At 49.3% G+C, this 26,994-nt stretch overlaps 1 protein-coding gene across 5 annotated transcripts; it reads left to right on the top strand.

Annotated features, from left to right (window-relative positions):
- MANBAL (mannosidase beta like) lies at positions 1-23,856 on the top strand. Of its 5 annotated transcripts, none has more exons than XM_047746268.1 (3): positions 1-102; positions 10,223-10,431; positions 22,926-23,856. In XM_047746268.1, the coding sequence occupies exons 2-3, from the start codon at positions 10,282-10,284 to the stop codon at positions 23,031-23,033; spliced, it is 258 nt and encodes an 85-aa protein (XP_047602224.1). In that variant the 5' UTR covers positions 1-102; positions 10,223-10,281; the 3' UTR covers positions 23,034-23,856. The 5 variants fall into 5 exon arrangements, with proteins under 5 accessions (XP_047602224.1, XP_047602227.1, XP_047602229.1 ...); XM_047746271.1 differs by having other exon boundaries at positions 35-102; positions 10,226-10,431; XM_047746273.1 differs by lacking the exon at positions 1-102 and adding an exon at positions 214-417.
- The last annotated feature ends 3,138 nt before the right edge of the window (positions 23,857-26,994 follow it).

Genomic DNA, 26,994 nt, shown 5'->3' on the forward strand with positions numbered 1-26,994 from the left:
TGGCAACGCGGGAGGAGCGGAGACCGCGGGCTGCTTAGTGCGTCACTTCCGGGATCCTCCGCCGGGAACCACTTCCGGGGGAGCGGCCCGGCGGCGCGGGAGGTGAGTGGGGCGGCGCGGCGGCCGGGCTCGGGCTTCGGGGAGGGGCCGAGTGGCCCGGGCTGTGGGAACGGAGAGGGGGTTGGGCTCGGGCGCCGGCCGGGCTCGTTCCGGCGGCGCTGCTCCGCTGGCCCCCGGGACGCCCTGCACCGGACGACAATAACTTCCCGGGACGCTTGTCAGGAAGTTACTTGCAGAGGGGAATTTGAGCCCCTTGGACGTGGAGGGCCTCGCCCGGTGCCGCCCCGTGCGTTCGTTTGGAGCTTGGGCCTGAACCCTGCGCTCGCTGCCCGGACCTGGCCTTTCCTCCCACCCGCGGAGCGTTAGGAGAAGCCCAGGCTTCGGGGTCATTCTGGTTGGAGTTGGGACTCCTGAGTGGGCCTCATAGTGCTGGGTAGTCGTGGGCCATCTCTAGTTGCCTGCCCGGTTCTCAGTTTCCTCCTCTGTAAAATGGGCGCATAGGCCATTTAATCTGAGATTGAATGAGATGGTGAATGCAAAGCGCCTAGTTAGGTGCACAATGCGTGTTTAGCATAGTGAACCAATATTGATAAGTTAATGTTAGCTAAAGTCCATGATTATTCACATTTGGTTCAGTTTCCCCCAGTGTCCTTTTTGTGTTCCAGTATCCTATCCTGGATACTGTATTACTTTTAGTCCTCGTGTCTCCTTAGGTTCCTCTTGGCCCTGAGAGTTTCCTAGACTTTCCTTGTTAGAGCAGCTTGACAGTTTTGAGTATTACTGGTCAGATACTTTGTAAAATGATCCTCAGTTGAGATTTGTCTGATTTTTTTTTTTTTCTTCGCGTGATTAGGTAGGGGGTTTTGGGGAGGAAAACCACAGAGTAAAGTCCATTCTCATCACATAGCATCCAGGGTACATACTATCAATATAAGTTGTCACTTGATGTTAACTTGGATCACTAGCTTGAAGTAGTCAAGTTTTTCCACTGTAAAATTACTTCCCTTACTCCCCTCTTCCATATTGTAGTCAAGGAATAGAGTCATTACAGTCCACACTTAAGAGTGTGGAATCATGCTTCACACTTAAAGGCAGAGTATCTACATAAATTATTTGCCATTCTCCATGAGAAATTTGTCAACGCTCTTCTGTTGATTTATTTACCTATTCAGTTATTTATATCAGTATGGCTTAGATATTTATTTTCATACTTTGGGTTATAATCCAGTAATACTATATATTATTGCTCAAAATGTTCCAGCTTTGGCCATTCCTCTATCCCTTTGGCATGCCCCAGCGAATGTGGTGGTGTTTTTTTTTTTTTTTAAAGATTTTATTTATTTGAGAGAAAGAGAGGGAGAGCGCAGACAGAACATGAGAGAGGGAAGCAGGCTTCCTGCAGAGCAGAGAGCCTGACATGGGGCTCAATCCCAGGACCCTGAGATCATGACCTGAGCCGAAGGCAGCGGCTTAACCCGCTAAGCCACCCAGGTGACCCATTTCTTTTTTTTAAAACACTTTATGTTCCAGGCTCATCTTGTATGTTTCATGCCTCAGTCCTAGAATTAAACATTTCTCCAGGGGGACCTGGGTGGCTCAGCAGGTTAAAGCCTCTGCCTTCGGCTCAGGTCATGATCCCAGGGTCCTGGGATCAAGCCCCATGTCGGGCTCTCTGCTCGGCGGGGAGCCTGCTTTCCCCTCTCTCTCTGCCTGCTTCTCTGCCTACTTGTGATCTCCGTCCATCAAATAAGTAAATAAAATCTTTAAAAGAAAAAAAAAAACTTTTCTCCAAGCAGCCTTGCTTCCTTTTATTGGAGAATGTATTAAGTGCCAAGACTTGGTTGTTAGATGCGATCATTGCTACTGGGATGCCCATGCTTCTAGACCCTCAGTGCAAGCTACAGATGTGTGTATACTAACCTGTATTTATACACGTATCTATAAATATTTCTTTGTGTAGCCACCTGTATCTATATTAAGCTAAATATGAGTTCATATCTGCAACTCTCATCATTCCACATGGACCATTCTCGCCTCATCTAGCTGATCTGTAACCTCCCACTCCATCTGTGACTAATCTAGCTCCCACCATCTACCATCCATTTACTCAGTTGTTCAATTTCAGTATACATATATAGTAGTTTCAGAATTGTTAACCTCTGCTGCCTGTGGGAAGTAACTTTATCAACTAGAGAATGTGCAGTTCCTTTTACCTTTAGTCCTACAGACTCCACTCATTGCCAAAGTTACTGAGATCTGCACCTGATTCCCCTTGCCCTTTCAGTGAAGTTGTTTAAAACATTTGTAATACATTTAGATTCAGAATGTCACATTCTGGCCTGTACCCCTGGGGCTAATAATATATTATATGTTAATAAAAAATTAAAAAAAGAATGTCGCATTCTGTGTTCCTTCCTGGGATACCCTGACCTCCTAAATGATTTTTTAAAAAAAATATTTGTATACATTAAAGTTTACTCTTGTGTTGTAAAGTTCTGTGGGTTTTGACAAATCCTTATGTCTTGTTATTCACCATTACAGTATCATACAGGGTAGTTTCACTTCAGGGATTATTTTTAACTTCTTTTTTTTTTAAAGATTTTATTTATTTATTTATTTGACAGACAGAGATCACAAGTAGGCAGAGAGGCAGGCAGAGAGAGAGAGAGGAGGAAGCAGGCTCCCCACTGAGCAGAGAGCCCGATGTGGGGCTCGATCTCAGGACCCTGGGACTGCGACCTGAGCCGAAGGCAGAGGCTTTAACCCACTGAGCCACCCAGGCTCCCCTATTTTTAACTTCTTTCTTTCAGATTTCACCTCAGTGATGCCATTGGCTATCTCTGCAAAATATATCCATAACCCCAGAACTTATCATCCCCGCTGCTGCCACCCTGGTGCCGTTTGTCTTTTGCCTGTTTCAGCGTCCTCCTGACTGGTCTCTGCGCTCCCAGGCTTGCCTCCTGCAGTCTGTTCTCAACACAGGGGCAGCCAGAGGGACCATTTTATTTTATTTTTTTAAGATTTTATTCATTTATTAGAGCGTGAGCGAGCCAGCACAAACGGGGAGCAGCAGGGAGAGAGAGAAGAAGAGTGCCCACTGAGCAAGAAGCCGGATGTGGGACTCGATTGGAGGACCCTGGGATCATGACCTGAGCCTAAGGCAGACCCTTAACGACTGAGCCACCCAAGTGTCCCGGAGGGACCGTTTTAAAATGAGTCAGATCCTGCCATCTTCTTCGATAAGTGCCTTCCAGTGGCTCCCCTTTTACTCAGGGGAGAAGCCAAAGGCCTTATAATGGCCTATTAGCCTTACCCAGCTGGCTCACTCTTCTTGTTCTCCTTGATCATAAATCTCATTCCTGCCTCCCCGCTGGTCCTCCAAGCTGGGATACTCCAGCTGATATTTAAATGATGTTCCTGTGCTTTCACTTTGTCTCCCTGGGTCACCTTCTCAGAGAGGCCCTCCCCTCACTGCCTCACATAAAATCACACTCTTTATAGATCCTCATAATACTCAGCTCAGATATTATCTTCCATGCATATGTGTGTGTGTCTCCATTTGAATGAAGATTCCGGGGGCGGGGGGGTAGTTAGAGGGATGCTTGACACACAATTGGTGCTCAGTTACTCTGTCTGATGAATGAGTGTCTCAGACCACTAGTGGCTGGCATTTCAGGGATGAGCCTAGGGTCTTAGTAACCTAATGAAATTATTTGTCATGTTTGGTAATAGATGAGTAAGTGTTTTTTATTAAATTCTGATAGGGGTATGAGGTTTCCCCAAGGTATAAAAACCTCTGCTTTTAAAGCAAGTCTGGCTCCCCGCAGGGCTAGAGACATCGGGATAGTCAGCTCTGCCCTGACTCACAGGGAGAGCCTAAGCAAGCCCTGTGCTTCTCCACGCCTGCCCCTCATTGTTAAACGAGGCACTTGGTTGAGGCATCTGCTCTTGCTTTGCAGGTGGGAAACAGGCGTAGGCTTCATTATTCACCAAATATTTGAGTCAGGCCCTGGAACAAACTCAAGGTGGGCCCAGGAGCTCTGCTGTCCAGGACCTTATAGTGAAGCAAGTAAAAAACATTAGACTCCAGACTCCTCTGATTTCTCAAATAATAAGAAATATGTTTTGAATTTTGGCCCAGAACACACATATTTGGATGTAAGTGGATGTAACTGAAAAAAGGCTTCAGAATACAATACTGTCCTTACTAATGTGACGTTTTTCTTCCCTTCCTTTCCCCTTCCCTTCCCTTTTTTTTAAGAGAGAGACAGAGAGGTAGAGAGCCAGAATGAATAAGTGTTGGAGGGGAGGGCAGGGGCAGAGAGAGGGAGCCCAGAGTCCATCGAAGGGCTCCATCTCACTTCCCTGAGCTCACAACCTGAGCTGAAATCAAGAGTCGGACACTTAACTGACTGAGCCACCCAGGCACCCCACTAATGTCATATTTTCTATCGTCATTTATTTAATTAAATCAAGTGCTGGCTAATGAAATTAAAAGGAAAAAAGTGCCTCTTACAGCCCCCAAGTGGTTTCAGTGGCTCACTGATGGGTCACAGCCTGCTCTTTGAAAACCACTGACCAAGTGGGGAAGAGCTCAGGCTCTGGAGGAGCCCACTAGTTTGAAGCCTCTCTTTACCACTTATCGGCCACGTGGTCCCTGGGCAGGCCACATAACCTCTCCAAGCCTCAGTGTCCTCGTCCTCATTAGCAACACCCTACTCCCCAGGTGGTTGTGAAGTGAATGAGATGCTCACTGTGGGGTGTGGTGCACATCTGGCAAATGATTCGCTTGTCCCTGCTGCTGCAGCCATGGCAGGGCATGAGGGGAGACAACCTGGCCCAGGGAGTCTGAGGGCAGCCACCTCCCACCTGAGATCTGAAGGACGACTAGGACTCCTGTGACTTCTGTACTCAGAAACTGAAGACCCAGAAACACTGGCAGGAGGGCTGGGAAGTCAAGCAGAGAAAAGTAGGTGAGAGTTGTAAGGCATACACAATCTGTGCAGAGCATTTTGTGTTTTCCAGAACCTTCTCACAACTATCGTCCTGTTACACCTGGGCCATCCAATATGGGAGTCCTTGCTTGAACGGCGACGATTCACATCTTCGTAGCCTGTTTGGCTCTTTGGCCAATGAAATCAGTTTATATGTGTTTGCAGTCACAGTGCTCATATAATTGTTGCCTCTTTTCAGCAAATGTTATTTTGCACAGACTTTCTGCTGACCTGATGTGCGTGTGTTGTTTGTATTTGCCATCTTAGTGAAGGGGCAGTATGCCATGAGGGGCCATAATTGGGTTGACTGCCTCTTTATTGTTGGATACTTTAGTTGCTTCCTGTTTTTCAGTGTCATGAATAGCACTGCTGTGAGCTTTTTTGTACCTGAAGCCTTTTTTCTTGCTTTGAATTGTTTCCTTACTGTAAATTCTAGGAAGTGAGTTATTCAGTCAAAGGATATAATCACTTTTATGGCTCTTGTTATATATGGTCTTATTGCCATTAAAAAAAAAAGCCTATATGCACTATAGCTTTGAATAAATGTTTTTGTTGTTTGGCTCATGAGAGCATCAAGTCTCCAGGAAGTCAAGAGATGCGCTCAAAGTATAGCTTATGGCTGATAGAGTCAGGTGTTTTGCCCCTACCCTCAGGCCCAATCTTTTTATTGTATTCCAAGTATTCATAACAGTGTTGCTGTTGGTAATATTAGTTAATCTAAGTATCGATAAGTTTAGTAGGCTTGTCACAGCCTTAAGCGTAAAGCTTGGGACCAAGGGCATTTTTTTTTAAAGATTTTATTTATTTATTTGTCAGAGAGAGAGCACAAGCAGGGGGAACAGCAGGCAGAGGGAGAAGCAGGCTCCCCGCTGAGCAAGGAGCCTGATGTGGGACTCCATCCCAGGACCCTGGGATCATGACCTGAGCCGAAGGCAGATGCTTAACGGACTGAGCCACCCAGGTGTCCCCAAGGGCATTTTTTTTTTTTTAAAGATTTTATTTATTTATTTGACAGAGAGATCACAAGCAGGCAGAGAGGCAGGCAGAGAGAGAGGAGGAAGCAGGCTCCCTGCTGAGCAGAGAGCCCGATGCGGGGCTCGATCCCAGGACTCTGAGGTCATGACCTGAGCCGAAGGCAGCGGCCTAACCCACTGAGCCACCCAGGCGCCCCGCCCCAAGGGCATTTTTAAAGATGTATAATTTAGGGGCGCCCAGGTGGCTCAGTCGATTAAGCTTCTGATTCTTGATTTCGGCTCAGGTAGTGATCTCGGGGGTGTGGGATCAAGCCCTGTGTTGGCCTCGCACTCAGCATGGAGTCTGCTTATCCCTCCCCCTCTGCTCCTTCCCCTGCTTACGCTCGCTCTCTCTCAAATAAATGAATAAAATCTTTAACAAAAATTAAAAAATAAATAAAAATGTATACTTTGTGAGCCGCCACAGTGAAGAAATGAGAGCACTTGCTTCTACCTTGGTGTTCACATGCCGGTGCCCTGGCAGGATGGCGTGTGTCCTCCGGAGAAGCTGTTCCTGTAGCCGCCCTGGAATTCACTTCGGGGCCAGTTCATGAGCCACCCCAAACAATCTGCCTGGGTCTGAGCCTCGTCATACCTTGTATTTGACCAAAAATGGTATTCCTGAGCTCGAGGCCCCACCTGATTCACCACACTTGGATTCAGAGGATGTTGGGTTCTTTCCAGAAGTCAGATCCTTCCTGGGAGGGTAAAGATCTGCCAGCTCTGAGGACTTTTTTTTTTTTTTTTCAAAAGGGGTTTGAAGGTGGCTCCCAGAGAAAGCTGAAGTAGTGTGAAAGTGGCCACCCTGTTGGCACGGGCGTGTAATCTTCCCAAGTGTCCAGGTCAAAAGGGACACAGTACTCTTTGCATAAGTCCCACTCTGTTTACCGAGAAGGCGGTTTTGCTACCCTTTAGTCACTTCCCTGACGGTGCAAAGCAGTGAAACTTCCACGGTGAAGGAAGGTCTTAGAACCTTCTCTTTAGCCCAAGGCTATGCCATAGGAATACAATGCAGGCCACATGTGTAATTTTCTATTTTCTAGTAGCCGCATTTAAAAAGTAAAAAGAAAAAGGTAAATTTTTAAAATTGTAAAATATACATAACATAAAATTTACCGTTGTAACCATTTTTTTTTCCCTTTCATTTTAACCATTTTTTAAGTGTATAGTTCAGTGGCACTCACAGTGATGTCTAACCATCAGTACTCTCTAGCTCCGGAAGTCTTTCAGCATCCCCAGTGGAAACTCTGTCCCCATTGAACACTAAGTCCCCGTTCCCCTCCCCCCCAGCCTCTGCTAACCTATATCTGGTTTCTGGCTCCGAGAATTTGCCTATTCTAGGTACCGCTTACAAGTGGCAGCATACAACGTTTGCCCCTCCGTGTCTGGCTTATTTCAATTAGCACCATGTCTTCAAGATCTATCCATGTTGTAGCAGGTGTCAGAATTTCACTCCTTTTAATAGCTGAATAGTATTTCTTTGTACGTGTGCACCACATTTTGTCGATCTGTTCATCTGTTGATGGGTTCTTGGTTGCTGCCATCTTTTGGCTGTTGTAAGTGCACCTGTGAACACTGGGGTACAAGTGTCTGTTCGAGCCTTTGCTTTTAGTTATTTGGGGTACATACCTAGGAGTGCAGTTGCCAGATCATATGGTAATTCTATGTTTAACTTTTTGAGAAACAACCACTGTTTTCCAGTTTGTATTTTTTTTCCCCTCTTGATAATGTCTTTTGATGTACCAGTTTTTTTTTTTTTTTAAGATTTTTATTTATTTATTTGAGAGAGAATGAGTGAGAGAGAGCATGAGCGAGGAGAAGGTCAGAGAGAGAAGCAGACTCCCCGTGGAGCTGGGAGCCCGATGCGGGACTCGATCCCGGGACTCCAGGATCATGACCTGAGCCGAAGGCAGTCATCCAACCAACTAAGCCACCCAGGCGTCCCGATGTACCAGTTTTTAAATTCATCATGATGATGTCCAACTTTTTTTTTTTTTTTAAAGATTTTATTTTTGTTTATTTGACAGAGAGATCACAAGTAGGCAGAGAGGCAGGCAGAGAGAGAGGAAGGGAAGCAGGCTCCCCGCCGTGCAGAGAGCCCGATGCGGGGCTCGATCCCAGGACCCTGGGATCATGACCCGAGCCAAAGGCAGCGGCTTAACCCACTGAGCCACCCAGGCACCCCCCAACTTATTTCTTATTTTGTGGCCTTTGCTTTTGGTGTCACATCTCAGAAATCATTGCCAAATCCAATCTCATGAAGATTTTCCCTGATGTTGTCTTCTAGGAGTTTTATAGTTGGGCTCTTAAGTTTAGATCTTTGATTCACTTTTGAGTTCACTTTTGTATATGGTATAAGGTTCCAGCCGCATTCTTTTGCGGGTATCTAATGCAGTTTTCCCAGCACCATGTGCTGAAAACCTGTTCTTCCCCATTGAATGATGCGAGCTCTCTTGTTTGAAAATCAGTCCACTACATATGTGAGGATTTATTTCTGAGCTTTCTATTCCATTAGTCTATATCCTTATCCCAGTACCACACTGTTTTGCTTACTGTAGGTTTCCTAGTAAGTTTTGAAATCAGAAAGTAAATCCTCCAATTTTGTTATTTTTTTAAAAATATGAAATGAATAGCAGCTTAATCCAGTATATAATTTCAGCATGTAATCGATATAAAAACATCCTTAATGAGATCTTTTACATTTTGATGTTCCTGCCATCTCCTCACTTGAGCGTGTATTTAATTGGACAGCCCTCCCAGTTTGGACCAGCTGTATTTCAACTCTCGATAACCACAGGTGGCTCATGGCTGCCATATTGGACAGCTCAGATTTAGCAGGAAACTGCAGTGTGGCACAGATCTCTGAAAACACAGAGGGCTTTGGAGTCAGGTGGGCTTGTTCCAAAAATCAGTTTGCCCCTTTCTCATTGCGGTGGGCAGAAGGAAGCCACTTGTGGGTGCCGTGGTAGAGGGGAGGCGGTTCAGTCATACCAGGGTGGGAGACAGCAATCAGGAAGGCGTGCTGGGGAGGTGACGCTTGAGCTCAGCCTTGGAGGTAGAGTGGGGGCTTCACCAAGCAGTCAGAATGGAAAAGGGCATTCTTGGCAGAGTGTGCGGCCTGGGCAGAGGCCCAGGTTTTTGGAAGAGCCCGTGCTCTTGGAGAACTATAGGGAGCTGTTTGGGCTCGAGCAGAGTATTAGGAGTGGGGGCCCTGTTGAAAGGAGAGGCTGGGTGAAGCTGGACCTGCCACCACTGGCCACCACTGCCCCTGTCATTCATGTCCCCAGCATTGCTTCTTTGGGTTTACTGGCAGTGGCCTCCTCACTGGCCTCCCTGTGTCTACTCTGCACTCCCTGTCCCCATCATTTAAATTGTAAGTCAGATAATGTCACTTCTCTGCCCCAAATCCTTGGTGGCTTCAGTCAATCCAGAAATGTCATGGTCCTAGTGGGTCAGCCCACACTTCTCCCTGATCTTCTCTCCTTCTTGAGCACTCTACTCTGGCCACTTTGACCTCATTTCCCTGCCCCGGGGACTCTACACTTGTTTTCTCTCTGCCTGGATGTGCCTCTCTCAGATGTTCCAGTGGCTCATTCTCACACTTCATATCTCTGCCATCAGTCCCCATCTCTGCAGAGAGCCCCTCCTTTCTGTCACCCTGCACAAAGTAAAACAGTGCCCTTTGTCAGTTTTGTTCAAAACAGTTGTCACCAGCTGGCACAGCACGTCTGGATGTGTTGTTGGCCTCTGCCCTGAGATGTAGGCCCCAGGAGAGCAGGGCTTGGTCTCTTTTTCTCTCTCTTTCGTGCTTAGTGTTCAGCAGGTATTTGCTGAATGAATAGCTAGATGAATAAATGAATAAATGAACAAAATCTGACCTGTAGCAGGCCTTCAAATGTATGTTGATTAGAGATTTTTGTCAAAGTGTTTGCCTTTACTCCTTTTCCCTAACTCTGTATTTGGAGAAATTTCAAATATTCAGAAAAGTTGAGAGAATAGTCCAATGACTGTCTATACGTCTTCCACTTAGATTCAAGTACTATTAACATTTCACCATGATCGCTTTATATATCCCTGGAAGTATGGGTGTGTTTGGGCAAGTGGAACCATTTAAAAATCAGTTGTAGAAACATGACACTTAACCTTTGTGTCTAGAAGTTGGCTCTGGAGAGTGGTGAATCAGAGGAGACCACAGGCAGCAGGTGGCCTGGGCCATGGCCTCCGACCTGGACTTCTCACCTCCTGAGGTGCCCGAGCCCACTTTCCTGGAGAACCTGCTACGGTACGGACTGTTCCTGGGGGCCATCTTCCAGCTCATCTGTGTGCTGGCCATCATCGTACCTGTTCCCAAGTCCCACGAGGCGGTGAGTCCTTCCCTGAGAGCTTCCACCATCAGACTGGGTTCTAGGTGCTAAAAACAGATACTGTAGCAAAGAAAACCAGTTGGGACTATGCCAGATTCCCACCTAGTGGCATTGAAGCATGTGACCAGTACTTTATTGGTTCACACATGTTAAGCAGATTTTTATTTACTGCCTATTACGTGTCCGTCTGTAGCAAGAACATAGAGTCTTTCCTCATGCAGCTTCTAGTCCTTGAGAGAAGGCCAGATAGGAAAGAAATATGCATGTTTCCATGAGAAGCCCAGGGCACTGTGAGGGTGCCTGTCAAGGGGTAGGACCTGGTCTTACTCTGGGGCAGGGGAACTACCTTTGCAAGGACTCTAGTTCAAGTCACTGAATGAGGATGACTGTGGCCAGAGCACAGAGGGACATGAATGAGAGGTGCGGGCGGGGCCCAGAGGGTTTTAAGTAAGACACTGACAGGATCAGATTGGCTTTTTGTTGTATTGACTTTTTTCTGTAGGTTTCTTTATTCTGTAGCATACTCCCTCCTTCCACCACCCTTTCTCCCCCACCCTCCCTTTTCTCATAACACTGATTTGTTGGAGAAAGCAGGTCATTGTCATCTATAGTATCCATGTCCAGGATTTAGCTGATTGCCTCTGTGTGGTGTCATTTAACCTGTTTCTCTGTTCCCTGTATTTCCTATTAATAGGAAGTTCAATCTAGACGCTTGAGTCAACTCAGATCAGGCTATTTGGTGAGAACACCTCCTGGCTGGCACTGTGGACTTCCTGATACGTGTTGTCGATGAGCATATGGTGTCTGCTTGTCACACACTTAGAGATTCTGGGATTGGTCAGTGGGTTCAGGTGGTGGTAGCTGATCCCTCTATTAAAAAATCCCCACCAGGGGTGCCTGGGTGGCTCAGTGGGTTAAAGCCTCTGCCTTCGGCTCAGGTCGTGATCCCGGCGTCCTGGGATCAAGCCCCACATCTGGCTCTCTGCTCTGCAGAGAGCTTGCTTCCTCCTCTCTCTGCCTGCCTCCCTGCCTGCTTGTGATCTCTCTCTCTGTCAAATAAATAAATAAAATCTTTAAAAAAAAAATCCCCACCAGTCTTGCACCTAAAGTGTTTGCATTATCCATTGCTGAGCTCCATTATTTCCTTCTGCATTTATTAGCTGGAATTCTTCCACGAAGAAGACCTTTTCCTCATTGCCTATATAGTTATTCTGAAATGCACTTTGTAGTAAAGTCTAGATAAGTGCTTGGTTCTTTCCTTTTATTAATTTTCAGAACAACAAGTTTGGACTCTAGTACCCTCCAGTCTCGGCTAATGAAGCTTTGATTTTCACATCATTTTGAACATTATATTTATATTTATATCTTTTTTTTTTTTTAAGATTTGTTTATTTGAGAGAGAGATGAGAGGGAGGGGAAGAGGGAGAGAGAGTGTTAAGCAGAATCCATGGTGAACACAGAGCATGATGCAGGGCTCCATCTCACCCCCCTGAGATTGTGACCTGAGCTGAAACCAAGAGGAAGACGAGTAACCAACTGAGCCACCCAGGTGCTCCTTGAACATATATTTTTATATATTGGATAAGTTTTTAGGGTTTTTTTATGCTCAAATGGCTTCAAGGGGAGCCTTATCATGTGTGAATATTGTTACCAGGGAAGTTCATTTGAAACTCATTGCCTAGGACTTCTCTTGGGGACGGGTCACATAAGCACCCTCTGCTTATGGACCAGAATTCGAGACTTCCTGAAGGAAAGCAGGTATTAGGCATAAAGCATATTGTTTGATTTAGGTACAGTGAGTCACTCTTAATCAGTTCCAGGAATTGTGGGAACCACCCAAAATCCGATTTCCCAGGTGCCAGCCAGGGGCTGGCCTTGCAAATAGGCTTTTCTAAAGAAAGCAGGATTTTTTTTAATGTTGACTCTATACTGCACACTTATAATGTATTTTTTATAATTTAAAAATAACTACATTTTTTTTACTATTAACAGTAAGACTCAGAATGAAATATAGGATTTCTCTGTGGTTCTTTCTGGCTTTAGAATATATCTCAGTAGGGATGTATGGTCAGAGTACTGAGTTTAGTAATTCTCTTCTTTTAGTTATACTCCCATTGTGATATGCAGTTAGGCTAATTTGCTTTAACTTGTTTTGAAATTTTAGGGACTTTTTTTTCCATTTTAATTTAATTTAAACATAATATAAAATGTTTATGTGCAATATTTCTCCCAAAGTCAAAATGACACAAGATATAATTGTCTTCAGAAACAGAAGTCTCCTTTCACCTAGGTATTCTCCACTCTATTCCCTTTCCTCCTCCATAGGTAATAATTTTTATTATTTTGATTTATTCTTCTTTTGTTTCTTTTTGAAAACACAAGCAGGGGCACCTGGGTGGCTCAGTGGGTTAAGCATCTGCCTTCGGCTCAGGTCATGATCCCAGGGTCCTGGGATTGAGCCCCGCATCGGTCTCCCTGCTTTGCAGAGAGCCTGCTTCTCCCTGTCCATCTGCTGCTCCCCCTCCTTGTGCTGTCCCTCTCTGTGTCAAATAAATAAACTAAACAAAAACAAAAAACATAAGCAAATCCATATGTGTGTGAGGTATAGCTATACGTGTGTGTGTGTGTGTGTGTGTGTGTATAAATATTCTCCCCTTTGATACATAAAAGATGGCACCTACTAAATACAGTTTCACATTGTTTCTTTTTTCACTTAAAAACATATAGTATCTTCTGGAGATCCATTTTTCATGGAGATGACTGTGTCCCAGAGATCTGCTCATGGAGCTGGGAGGATCATGGCCATTACTGTTGCAGAAGGGAGCCCTAGCAAAGGAGCAGCTTGGAGGTGGGGCTGGGGGAAGAAGTGTGCTGAGTTCAGGCTCAAACAGGTGCCTTTAAGGTATCCAGGCGGCTCTGGCAAGTAAGCAGTTGGATCCACAGGTCTCTAGCAGGAGAAGGGTCTGGGCTGAGTGCTGATCAACATGTGGGAGCTGAGATGTTGAAGCCAGATGAGGATGAGGTCTCTGGGGGTGAGAACATGGGCTGAGACGAGCAGAGGACCCGGGCTGCAGCCCCGAGGACCTCCAGCATTTAGGGGGCAGGGGGTTGGGAAGGCACAGCCACTGAGGGTACGGGAAGCCTTGGTGAACATGGATGGACTCATGGCCTCCGAGGGTTCTGTCCATCTCTGTTTCTTACTCTGGTATTTTGAGAAGGAGGTCACGATTGGAGTTTTTCCACTCACAATTGTATCACGCTCTAAAAACGTAATCCCCGCGCTCTGGGACTCTGTCCTCACAGACACGGCATGCTATTGGGTATTATAAATAACAAACATTTTTACTGTCATTGGCCACTGATGAAGCCTGCTAAGAGTCCCGAGGGACAGAGGTGATGAATGTTTTTATTTTCTAGGCAGGGATGTGGAGTCAGAGGTGTGTGGCCTTCTGGAGAGCTGCTCCTCACCTCCTGTAGTGTTCTTAACCCTTCCAGGCTGGCCACAGAGGCTGGGGTCAATTTAGCAAACAAGGAAAGGAGGGTGCATTTTACTCATCTGTTTGACATTCTTAGTGGCATAGTGGGTTGAGGCCTGTGGAGGCAGGGAGTTGACAAAGGGCTCAGCCGTATACCTGCTTCCCTGACTCCCCACTCTGCCATTTAGAGCTTAATTTGGGACAACAGCCTTGTCTTTTGAAATATAAATATAGTACATACCATCTCATTTTAATTTATCTCGCAGTTTAGGGGAATAAGGCTCACATAAGTGAATTGTCTTCATGACTGAAGCTTACTGTTTTTAGCTTTTTTTTTTTTTAAGCTTTTCAATGGATCAGTAACAAAAAAAATACAGTACTGGTAATTCAATTTTTTATTGGTGCATCAGGCCAACAAATGGATTCTATTTATTATACCAGGGTTCTGCTGCCAGCTTTTCTCGGTGTGCCCCCAGAAGGCAGCCTTCTCTTACTCCCCACACTCCCAACTAGATGGAAAGGAACACAGTATTCTGTGCACAGTCTTTCAAAGAGAGGGTGAGTGCCGAGACTGTGCTCCGAGGTTGAGCCTGCTCCTAGCTGGGATTTGGAATTTGGATGGGGATGGAGAAAAGAAGGGGATTTTACTTGAGGCCAGGGAGCTCGTAAGGAGGAAGGGTGCCTCTGGTCATAGGTGGTGGGGATCCTGGCAGCCCAATCGCAGGAGGGAAGTGGAGGGTACCAGGAGGGGGGAGAGGGTAGAGTTCGGGGTGGGAGGACCCAGAGAACAGTCTTGGTCTCTTTGTCGTTTGGCTTAGGGCAAAATCATCCCTCTTGCTTGGCCTATAGAAACAAGGTTTATTAGTGGCTTTTTGGGTCAGAAGATAATATTTTTGGCTCTAGATGATGGGAGAGCCTTTGAAAAGCGGAAGAATGTCTTTCCTGTTGTTCCAGTAAGCTGATTTTTTTGCAACTTGTTTATGGCTTCAGTACTTCAATACTTAGCAGATTATTTGAAAGCTCTTTTGGGGGTAATCAGAGAAGAAAAAAGGAACACATACAAATGCTTCCCACCCCACCCCCTTCTTTTCATAGTGGGAGCAAAGAACCAATTTGCAAAATCAGAACTGAAGTCCTTCCAGCCCTAAGCCAAATGAGAACGTGTTCTCATCGACACCTCATTAAACCAAGACCTGAGAAAACAAACATTTGTGTGAGCCTGATTGAGGCTTGGGCCATACTTAATCCAAGCATTTTCTTGTAGGCTGGATTCTAAAATGTAGTATATCCTTACACCATTTCTGTCCCGTCCAGGAGGGCACATAGATGTCCTCTCTCATGCCAAGTCTGATGGATTGTGTGGTGGCCATAGTGCATGGATTCTGGGCCTGCTTCTAGGCCCCAGTGAAGTAATTGATTACTGATGTCTGCTTGAGTGAGGACCTGGGGAATTCTTGGGCTGGTCCACCATTCTCCATCTGTCCACACCTGCCTGGGGGTTTTCAAAGGCCTGGGCTGTACCCATAGAGATTCTGATTCTGTTGTTCACTGTAGCCCGCATTAGTATTTACTTGAAGTGCCCAGGGGGTTCTATTACGCGACCACTGGTCTAGTCTCTATACTATTTCCCTGAAGCACCAACCAATTTTGGGAAGGTAGGAGGCATTCAGTTCTACATGTGTTAGGTTTGAAATAATAGCAAGACACCCAAGTGGGAAAGAGCCAGTGAGAAGTTGGGCATAGAGACCTGGGGAGTATTTTATCCACATGGCTTTACTATTTGAAATCCTAAGAGTGGGTTGCTGGGCTTTTCAAGGGAAATGAAGATTCAGGAAAGGCCTGAACTTGGGGCCTTCCTGACATGCTTGAAGCAGTTTCTGTGCAGTGTGGCTGTACCGAAAAGATTCAGGTGCCGTCCCAGAGCGGGGATGCAGCTGGGCATCTGGAAGGGGTGGGAACCAGGACCCTGTCGCTCACCATCTGCATCCCCTTGGTCTCCCCTTCCTGTCCATCTCCTTTCACTTCTCTCACCAGGGCCCTGCTTCCTCTGCTCACCGTCCCTGCGGTGGGATGAAACATGGCCACTAACAGCTTCTAGAGTGTATGTCCTTCAGCTGCAGCATCTGGAGGCTGTCTTCTTGCTTGGTCTCAGTTCCAGAATCCCCAGGGAAGGAACTGTAGCTGACCCAGCTTGGGGAAGCTAGGGCTTGTGTGGTGGGAGGGGCAGGCCATGTCCCAAAGGAGCAGCAGTGTTGTGCAGGCAAAGCTGGGGTCTCCTTTCTGGTGGCTCTGTCTGAAGACAGGGCAGAGCAGTCGGCAGAGGGGCCTGCGGTCTCCCAGAAAACGACCATCGTTTGAGGAGAGCACGTGTCCCGGTCCCCACAGAGATGACGCAAGTGGGTGTTGACTTCTAGTTCAGCGCCTCATGACACAGGTAGCAGTGGTTCACCTGGCGGAGTTTGGGTGCTGACAGTTCCCATCTCTTCACGTGTGTGTGGCTCGTCTCCCTCGCTGCTGCCAGCCCCGAGGCTGGTACCTTCGCTTGCACTCTGTTGTCTCTATGCGGCCTGCCACAGTCTCTTCCTGCAGCAACGGGGACTCCGTTGAAAGTTGCAAAACACCTCCAGCAGTTTCTCTGGAAACTGTTGGTTCTTAGAACTGGGAATTTCAAGGCGCAGCTGGGCTCCGAGGCTTAAAAGGTCTTCAGGGTTCTGTCTCTGTCTCCTGGCTTTCCTGAGAGTGTCGGCTTCATTCGGAGGCCCTTGCCATGTGTCCAGAAGGTGGCTGCAGCAGCCCCGTCTACATCCTTACTGCTCGTGATTACAAGCAAGAGAAGCCGTTTCTCTGCCGATGCTCACTTTCCAGGTTTCATGGAAGGTCTCTGCTCGGATCTGGCTTGGCCACATGCTTGTACCTTGCCCCAGAGGTGGGAAGGGGCAGTGGGTACCATTTCTGGCCAGGCCACATTTAACTGGCCACGCCTGTGGCCACAGGGACTGAGAGTCCTTCCTAGAACCACATGGGATCAAGAAGGAGCCAAGCCCCCATGGAAAGGGCGTTGGGCAGACAGAGACAACTGAAGCCCAGCGTTGTGATCCAGTGGAGAACTCTCCAGAATAGCAAGAGTGGTAGCTTTCAGTGTTGTGCCCATAGGCTTCACTGTCAGCTAGAAAGCTCTGCAAGTTTTAGAGCCTTGAAAAAGATGGAGCCTTCCCAGCAGCGGCCTAGAATTTCAGGACCCTGTTGGAAAATTCTGTCTGAGGCTGCCAGAGGAAATAATTAACTCGGGCAAGTGTATATTATACCTACTCTCAACACCTTAGGAGACAGGCTCTGAGAACTAACTTTGCTGTTTCTGCCCTGTATATTTTTCAGCTTGGGAGCAGTTTGCTGCTGAGCTGGGTGGCAGGGTGTTTTTTACTTAACGAGCCCTTCTGGAGAGATTGCTGTGTGGTGGGCAGGGTGACGGTATAAACATGGTTTCGGGATGTATACCGTCTCATGGGAGAGACGGCCGGGCACACAAAGAGCCACAGACCAGCCAGTGGGAAGGGCCTGGAGTCGTGCTGAATTGTGTCTGGAATAAGGCCCAAGGCCGTTCTCTGTAATCACGGTTCTCCTGGCCTGCCAGGCGCATCCTGGACACCGTGTCTTCGTTCGCCTTGCTGAGCCCACGACGATGGCCTCTCCTCCGCCCCCAGTTCCAGCTAGTCCTAGCCTCCTCTCAAGGGTTGCTGGCTCACCGCTGCAAGGTCTTCACATCCCCCACCATGCCTGGGGCCTGGGGCAGGAGTGCGCAGTAGGGCGAGCAGGAGCATCAGCGCTGGGGACACGTAGTCTGAGCACCGCCCTCCCTTCACGTCCCTAAGCCTGCGTCCTGAGCCGTAGAGGGATGGCATGCTTTCCCAGCCCAGAGTTCCTGGGGATCAAGTGAGAGAAGGTGCATGAGGATACGCGCACGTAGCACACGGGGTTTCTTTCCCTGGACTGCTTGAGAGGAAAGAATGGTTTTGGTCTGTACGGAGCTCTGCTTTGTTCCGATTTATCAGACTGAGTCCACGCTGGACTGTGTAATGGAAGTCATAAAGTTCCGAGTGCTTTCCCTGCTGGAAGGGATCGGATGCACTGAGGCACAAATTTGATTATTTGAACCTGATGAACAGTAGCAATTTCCTGGCCTCGTAAGCAGCTGTGGATCTGCTTCATTATTGATGAGGCCTGTGTCGGCAGAGGACTGGGGCCTCTGCAGAGCTGGCGACCCTCTGGCGGGGGAGGGTTTCTTTTACTCCCGAAGATGGCGTGATTGCTGAGGAAGCTTAAAACTTGTTTCAGAGGAGGCACGGAGTTCCCAGATTCGAAGGTGGGGCTGTAGTGCCTGGAGTCCGCCTAGACTGTCCCAGCAGCATGTATCTGAGGAGAAATTAAAGTCAGCCACTCTGTTCAGAGTCGTTCTTGCTGGCTAAGGATTTGGAGCTGCAGCCCTTCGTGCCTAGGACCCCTGCATCCGAATCATGTGCATAAGGGCGGCTTTCGCTTCCCTGTAGCTTGGGGGGAACTCGGCTATGCCCCGAGGGACCAGTCACTGAGACTCAGTGAGCCTCTGTTTCCTTTCTTGTAAAATGGGCTCACAGTGGCTGGCTTGTTAGGGTCATGGAGGCTCAGCGAGTGGATGTTGGGTGCACATCGCTCAGCGTGTGTTGTCGTCGTTACCCCGTGGCGCCTGGCACAAAACTGCCTCCACTGGGTGCACATACAGAGGTGGGAGGGCTGGGGACCCCGGCAGAGCAGGACAGGGAACAAAGCACATGGGCAATACCAGTGGGCCGATAGCCTGGTGGGACAGGGTGGGCTGCATGAGGGGAGAGCCAGGAGACTGGAGGCCACAGGGAAGCTCTTAGAAATTTGTCTCCTACAAAGGGGGGACCAGAAACACATTTAAAGCAGCAGATAGACACAGTCAAGACTGTTGTTTTAGAATAGACTGAAAGCAGTGGGACGGACGGTGAGGAGAATGTCGGGGAGGCTGACACAGCAAGGGGACCGGCGGGGGACCATGGGGTCTGGCCTGGCGTAGTAGTGTGTATCCAGAGGGGCCGGGTGGAGTCGAGAACCCCTTGGAGGGTAGAATGCGCAGGACTGTGGGGGCATGAGGGAACGAGAACTCAGAAACAACTTGGAAGTTTCTAGCTTGGGTAACTGGGTGAGTGATGATGCCAAAAACTGAGGTGGGGGAGGGAGGAGGAGGTCTGGGGTGAGAAGGAGACAGATAATATGCTCAGATGACTCGATGACTATAATATGTACACACACCCACGGAAAGCTGCCTTCAGCTGTGAAAAACAGAGCCCTGCGCGGGGAGCACTAACCCACTCTCCTGACTCCTGTCGGAACTGCGGTCACAAACAAGTGGTCTGAAGAACCCATTGGCAGAATCTAGAATGGGCCGTTCTTGTCGTTCTCCCATCATCTGTACGGCCTGTGGTTCCAGGTGCTGCTAAAGAGAGGGTGGATTGTCAGTGAACTTGGGGTCTTGGTCTCCAGCCCTAAGTTCCCTAGGATACCTGGGACACACTCTATTCTACCCTATAACCATTAAGAGGTTCACGTCCTGGCACTGCTGCTCACTGATGGACACCTTAGGCAAGTCACATAATCTCTCCGAGTGTTTCTTCTTTCGTCTGTCCGGTGGGACTCAGCACGGTACTTTGCAAGGCTAAAATAAAATGGGTCCATAGCACATCGCCTGGGGCCTGGCACGTTGTAAATACAGCCGGTGTGGTTCTTGTTACTGGAGGCTATGCCTAGCCACACTTTAGGGAATATGTATTGGGTTTGACATCTGCTGGTGTCCTCTGTGCCCATGGGAAAAGTGAGACCTAGTCCCAAGTGTTTTTTATATATATATATATATATATATATATATATATTTGTAAATATTTCTTTAAGTCATCTCTACACTCAGCATGGGGCTCGAACTCATGACCCTGAGATCCCAAGTCGCACCATCCATCGACTGAAGCAGCCAGGCGCCCTTAAGTGTTCTATTTTCATGATGATAAACCAGAGTGAAGTTCCCATGGTTATGGGAGATCTTGCTTGATCTTCCATACTCATTCATTCATTCATTCATTCACAGTTGAAGCTGTCTCAGGGAGCGCACAAGCTAGTAGGGGAGACCAGCAGGAGAATGTGTCCCTGGTAATGTGTAATGTGGCACGGGTGGTTACTTGGTACCGGGGGTAGGGGTAGGGCTGGGGAAAGGGATATGCCCCCTGCTGGAGGTGGAGAGCAGAGAAGGAAGACTAGACAGTGAGTAGGAGTGCGTTCTTAGCAGGGCCAAACCACAGGGAGGGGTTTGCTGGGTGGCCAAGAAGGGTGCTTCTCTTGTTAGAGGTGACCAGCAGAAACCCTGGCAGCTGACCCAGTGTGGGGTCTGGAGAAGAGCCAGAAGAGCTGGAGATGTGGGCTCCTTAGATGCCATCCCTTGTGTGGGGCATGAGGCTGTGGGAGATGGAAAGCCCCTGGAAGGTTTAACGTTGGCGGGGGGATCTGCATGAGGGATGGCACAGAGCAGGGAGGTCCGTTAGCAGTGGAGGACTTAGGTGCTGGAGAGTGTGACCAAGTCAAGGGGTAGATGGGGTTGAACCCCAGGACGTGGTGACTGATTGGACCATTGGGAGGAGAGACCGGTGGGGAGGAGGACCTGGTCTGCTGGAGAAGGGGTTTCGGTTGGTCTGGGACAGTGGAATTGGAGGTGCCCAGGGAGGATGCTACTCCAGTTGTCTGACAGATAGCTGGGTCAGGAAAACGTGTGCTCAGGAGAGAGGGTGGGGAGGTATCAGAATGGATCAGGCACCTAAGAGAGGGACTGTGGAATGAGGGAAGCCCTGGGGCTGGTAGGCTAGTGTCACCGTCCCTGTGGATTCTGAACTGAGCCCCACTGAAACCGGAGGGGCACTCAGCTTTGAATTTAGAGGGCCGGGAGCTCTGGAGATGCTTGGCAAGTTCCTGCGCGGAAACCATTCATCTCATCGGGGCCTGTTTGTCTCGGGCACTCAGGAACTGGCCGGTTTGCACTGGCCTCATGGGCACTGCCCTGGGGACAGTTTCCAGTTCCCAAGGTCTCCCAAGACTGCACCCTGTGGGGTTTGCCTTAAACAGTAGCCTTACTGCTGTGCTCTGCGGTTGGGGGTGGGGGTGCTCGGCCTGTGCACTTGACACGCTGGCTTCTCTGAGGTTCTGTTTGTTTAGCTTTCTAAGGGCTAACTTTCTTCTTTTCTTTTTCTTTTTTTTCTTTCTTTATTACTTTTTTTTTTTTTTTTTTGCCAAGTTACATTAAAGTATCGGCCCAGGTTGACAGGCCATGGAGCCCAGTGCTGCCATCAGAGACCTGGCTGGGGAGGGCTGGCCCCCTTGTTATCTTGGGAAGATCACCTGTGGGTACCTGGGGCTGGGCTGGGCCTTTACATTCTGAGGTTTCAGTGGGCAGGCTGGCAGGCTGGCAGGGTGGAGTGGAGGCAGTGATGGCTGACAAGGGGGGCTGACGCATCTCGGGAGTAGGCCCCCCAGAAGTGTGGGTTGCCCCTCCCCAGCCACGATCGCGTCTCTGCGGTCAGCCTGCGGGCTTGAGGAGCCAGCCCTGGGAAGGATAGGGAGCAAAGCAAGCTGCAGGCTGGGAGTCGACTACTTTAACTGAGGAAATACTGTTCTCTTCCAGAAGTGTGCTCCTTCTTAGTATTCTTTGTCTGCTTTTTATTTTACCATTTTTAATAAAAGAACACAGGTGCCGAGAAGCATTTCCTTATCCTAGTGCTGGGACCATGGGGTGGGGGGCTAGTGTGGGCACCTGAATAAAGGGGCTGCCATTGCCAGGCATTTAACATTTTCAAGAAAAGCTAGGAGTCTGGATTGAATGGGAGATCTACCAGTTGGCTCAAGTTTTTAAATATAAACACTGTAGGCCAAGTGAAGTCCACTTGGGGGCCAGAGGAGGCCCGGGGGCTGTGGTCAGTGTTCTCCAGGCCAGACATGCCACACTAATATCCTGCCTGACCAAGGCACAGTGGCACTTAGCCCCGGAGGGCAGGGAACACTTGACAGGACTGAGTCCTGTCCAGATTCTTCTCTGACATGAGCCTTTGTGGCTGTGGCAGGCTGAGTCCCTTTCCCGGAGACCATGGTCTTTACTGTGCCGGGAAGGCCAGGGTTAGGTCTGTGCTTTTGCATCTGTTTTTAAAGCAGCAGAGCCTCTGCACAAACCAAATCTTACATGAAATGGGACAGACAGAAAAATCAGGGCTGCCCAGGTTGTAGGGAGAGTCTAGAGTTCTGCCCCCAGGCTGCCCTCTGCCCTCCCCCCCGGGGCGCCTCTGCTGGGCCCCACAGAACACAGTGTAGTGGTTGCCTAGCTGCAGGCCAGTGCTCCCCACCCCTCCCAGCCCTGGCGTGCTGTGGCTTGAATGGGAGGAGAGGACAGTAGGGCTGGAGGGAGAGCGAGCCTCAGTGGGTCTGGGCCTGGCCGGCTCCTCGCCGGTGCTCTGACTGGTACTAGCACACTGGGTGCCTCCTCAGCTGCTGGGCACTCTCTACGCATCAGCCCTTGATAGCATGCATCACGATTTCCATTTCACAGCTGGGTAGACCAAGATGCAGGAAGGGGAAATGAGTTGCCCACAGGTCACTTGGCTGGCTTGTGGAGGTGCCTCAATCCCCCCCGCCCCTGCCTCTGGCCTCTAAGGCTCCAAAGGTTGCCTCCTCCTTTGGGGCCTCTTTCTTTATTCTTCATTTGGAATTGCCCTGCTCATGGTGGGGGGGGTGTCCTCCTCTACCACCCCCCGCCCAGCAGCCCCCAGCCCCATCCACCTGAGGCTCCTGGGTCCCAGCAATGACGGTTCCCATTCCTGGTGTTTCTGGGGCCCTGTGCTTTAATTTGCAAAGCCCCCTTCAGACAACAGTCTCGTTTTTGCTGGTGTCAGGCTGACTCGTCTAAACAGGACTCTCCTTTTTATCGCCACACAGGAGGCAGAGCCCTCTGAGCCCAGAAGTGCGGAGGTGACAAGGAAACCCAAGGCTGCTGTTCTTTCTGCCAGCAAAAGGCCCAAGAAGGAGGCCAAGAAGAAGCGGTAGAAGAGGAGGCCTGCAGAGCCGCTGGCGGGGCAGGGGCCTTTGGGGCCAGCCCTCCTGGGACTCAACGTCCTGTTCCCTCAGTCCCAGGGTCAGGGCTGAAGTGGCTGGGCTGCTCTCTGAGCTCAGAGATTTGGACAATCGTGACAGTCCCCAGGTCCCAGCCGGGCAGCCCACCACTTCCTCTTCCTTCTGCTTCCGTGACAGTGTAGAGCTAAGGGGACTAGAACACCCTGTGAGCAGAGGCTGTGTAAGCAGTCTGTTTGTTCAGCGTTGGGTCAGCTCCATACTTAATCACAGTGCCCAGCCTTCAGCCCCCCACTTGTGGATTCACGCTGCATTTCAGAGTCGTGATCTCATGCCGACAAGCACCACCCTCCCTCCGTGATGCGGGCACCACAGATCTGCTCGTCAGCCACCTTCGTCCCTGCTGTACAGATGGAGCCAGGCCAGCCCTGCCCTGTGTGTTCAGGTCCAGATGCCATGGCTGCTGTGATGTAGGCGGTCCCTTCAGCGCAACAGCTGGGTCCGAAGCTGGCGGGGGAACCCACGGGAAAGCTGGCCAGGGTGGTGCCTGGTTCTCCTCTGGCAGATGGAAGGGATTTGGCTGTATGAGTACATGTGCTTGGGCCCAAAGTCTCTTAGCCTCTGAAATGGGGGCCTTGTCCATCTCAGACCAACCCCTTTTCAGCCCACCTTGGCGCATTCAGTATGTGCCTTTTGGCTTCCATCTGTATACCTCCCCTCCCCCAGTCTTTCAACCCCAGAACAGTGAGGAAAAGTCATCTGGGCAAGTAAACATCAATAAACTGCCTCATATGCTGAATGCCCTGTGTGTTACCTGCTGCTGAGGGAGAGGGGGAGCTCGGGGTCCTTCCCTGGGTGCAGGCAAGGGGCTCACCCCCAGAGAAGTGGGAGAGTAGGGCCGAGAATGGTCAGAGCAGCACTGCAGGCCGAACCATTCTGGGACAGGTTTCAGGAAGGGTCCAGCCAACGGCTTCATGTGGCCCTTAGTCATTGGAAACACTCATGAATGTCCGTGCGTGTGTGAGAGTTTCCACCAGGGCTGGGCCCCACTCGCTCTCCAGTTCCCATTGCCAGAGGAGGACGCTGCTTGTCCTCCAAGCAGCTTGAAAAAACTAGCTAGAAGGCCTCACATGGTGTGGGGTGGGTCACGCAGGTCTGGTCACGTGTCCTGAATCAGCTGCCAAGGAAAAGGCTCGAGTTCTAGTAACTGATTTGCTGGGCTGCTTTCCAGTTTGCCAAACACTTTCCCAAATGTCGTCACAACCAGTGAGGAGCCTGTAGGACTTCCATTTTAGAGATGGGAGACTGAAGTCCAAAGTACTTGAAAGTGCCAGAAGTCAGGCTTGGGTCCAAGTCCACGGCCCTTTCCTTGGTATTTAACACTCAGTGAGTGTCTGTAGGCGCAGTGTGTAAGGGGCCCCACTGAGGTCTGGGAAGTCTAGGGACTGGAGCTTCAGCAAAGCAGGACCAGGCGTGGCCAGATGTTTAATGAGAGCACCAGGGAGGCGCCCGGGGTGTGGAAAGGAGGAAGCTTGCCTAGCCCAGTGTGCCTAGCCCAGTGGGGGACTCAGACATGGAAGGAGGCTTGGGGTGGGGAGTTGTCCAACAGGGGAGCAGCAGATCCTGTGGAAGCTGAGCAGAGGGACACCCAGCTCCATCTGGGTGATCAGCACAGCCACCTGGCAGAGGGAAAGTGACTGAATGGAGTCTTAAAGCCTCACTGGAGGTGAGACCAGAGGGAAATCATGCTGGGAGGGTGGACCTACTCCAGCCTCCAGCAGGGGAGACAGCTTCTGGCTCATAAGAATAAGGCTGCTTCAGTAGGTCCAACTCCCGTAGAGGCTGTTTGCCAGAGAACAGTCCTTGGAAACAAGAGGGTCATCCTCTGCTCCACCAGCCCCTCATGTCATGCTTACTGTGGACAGAGTTTGCAGCCTTTGGCTCTCCTGACTTCCAGGACCCCACCTTCACGTTGTTTCCCTCCCGCATCACTGGCTGCTCCTCATCAGAGGGGCACCAGGTCTCCGTCCTTGGTCTTCTCGTCTCTGCACACAGCCCTTAGAGATCTCGTCCAGACTCTTGACTTTAAATCCCACCTACATACCTGCTCGTGTCCCCCAAGCAAATCCCTCCAGATCCCAGTCCTGAACTTCAGATTCCCATATCCGACTTCTTTCTCAGTCTGGGTTCCCAACACATCTCAAAGCAAATTCCAGATTTCTCAGCAGCAGTCCCAAGTCTGAGCTTTTTGTGGTCATCCCCATCTTTTTTTTTTTTTTAAGATTTTATTTATTTATCTGACAGAGATCACAAGTAGGCAGAGAGGCAGGCAGAGAGAGAGGAGGAAACAGGCTCCCTGCTGAGCAGAGAGCCCGACGCGGGGCTCGATCCCAGGACCCTGAGATCATGACCCAAGCCAAAGGCAGAGGCCCTAACCCACTGAGCCACCCAGGCACCCCGGTCATCCCCATCTTAAAGGGCATCTTCATTCTTCCAGTTGCTCAGGCCAAAAATCTTGGACTCATGCCTGACTCCCCTCTTATAGCGCCTCTCCACTTCTGACCCTTAAGTGGTTCCTTTTGACTTGACCAAAATCCAGAAGGAGACCTGTTTCACCGCTTCCCTCTGCGGCCTCAGCCCAGCCCCCAGCCTCTCACAGGTAGTCCTTTGTCCACACCACAGCCCAAGCGATCCTGGTAAAACCTGTAGGACCATGTCCCTCACCTTCTCCCACCTCACTCATGGAAAGATCAGAGTCCCCACTGAGACCCACAAAGGCCTGCAAGAGCCACTCCACCTCCTTCACCTTTCTGCTCTTGTGAGCATTCATGCTGCCCTTGCCCACTCCACTGCATCCTCACTGGTCTCCAGCTTCCTCAGGCATGCCAGAAGAGCCCTGCCTCAGGACCTTTGAACTTGCTCTTCCCACTTCTTCGGGGTACCATGTCTCATATGGGAGACAGAATAATGGGCCGCCCAAAGATGTCCATATCCCAGTCCCCGAACTTGGGACCATGTTACCTTCCGTGACAAAGGGACTTCGTAGATGTGATTAATTTAAGGATCTTGAGATGGGAAGATTATTCTGGGTGATTGAGGTGGGCCCTGTGTCATCACTAACGTCCTTATGAGGACAAGAGGGAGGAGGAAAGTCAAAGAGAAGGCTATGTGATGACAGAAGGAGAAGGTAGAATAATGTGGGATCACAATCCAAGGAAGGTGGGGCCTCTAGAAGCCAGAAAGAGCAAGAGGATAGATTCTCCCCTGGAGCCTTCAGAAAGAACACAGGTCTGCTAACACCTTGATGTCAGCCCCGTGAGACCCATTTTGGATTCCTGACCTCAAGAACTGTAAAGGATGACATTTGTGTTGTGTAAGTCATGAGGTTTGTTAGAAATGAATATACCTCACTTCTTTCTGGTCATTACGGAGGGAAGCCACCTGTAGCCAGCCGGTTTCAAATTCTCCCCCAAACTTCCTGTTTCTCATCACTTTTTTCTCTCCTCAGCTTATACCATCAGCTAACATACTGTGTATTTTACTTCCTTTGTCTACTGTCTTACACTCCAAGAAGGAACTTTATTGTTATTCTTGCTCCTAGTTGAATCCCCAGGGCCTAGAAGAGTGCTGGGCGCGTAATAGGTGCTCAATAAATATTTATGGTATGGCTGATGGTAGGGAAAGGTGGCCTCCACCCTAACAATATAGCTTAGTGAATAAACATGACACCTGTGCAGATACTTTACATGAATGATTTCATTCTGTCCTCAGAGCAACCCCATGATGTTGGTAACATTATCATCCCCATTTTACAGATGGGGGTATGAAGGTATCTGGAATTGAACTCAGGCAACCTGACTCCAGTGCCTACCCTCTGAGCCATGTTGCTGATTCCTCCATTTCTGCCCTGGAATTCTCATGGGGAATTTTCTAGGGG

The sequence above is a fragment of the Lutra lutra genome, chromosome 9 (assembly GCF_902655055.1).
Source record: "Lutra lutra chromosome 9, mLutLut1.2, whole genome shotgun sequence".
Lineage (NCBI taxonomy): Eukaryota > Metazoa > Chordata > Mammalia > Carnivora > Mustelidae > Lutra > Lutra lutra.

What these genes read in the sequence shown, in the direction of transcription:
- MANBAL (XM_047746268.1), top strand. Translation starts at nt 10,282, where the DNA reads ATGGCCTCCGACCTGGACTTCTCACCTCCTGAGGTGCCCGAGCCCACT. An exon ending in TTCCCAAGTCCCACGAGGCG is followed by an intron (nt 10,432 to 22,925) that starts GTGAGTCCTTCC and finishes ATCGCCACACAG; the next exon opens with GAGGCAGAGCCCTCTGAGCC.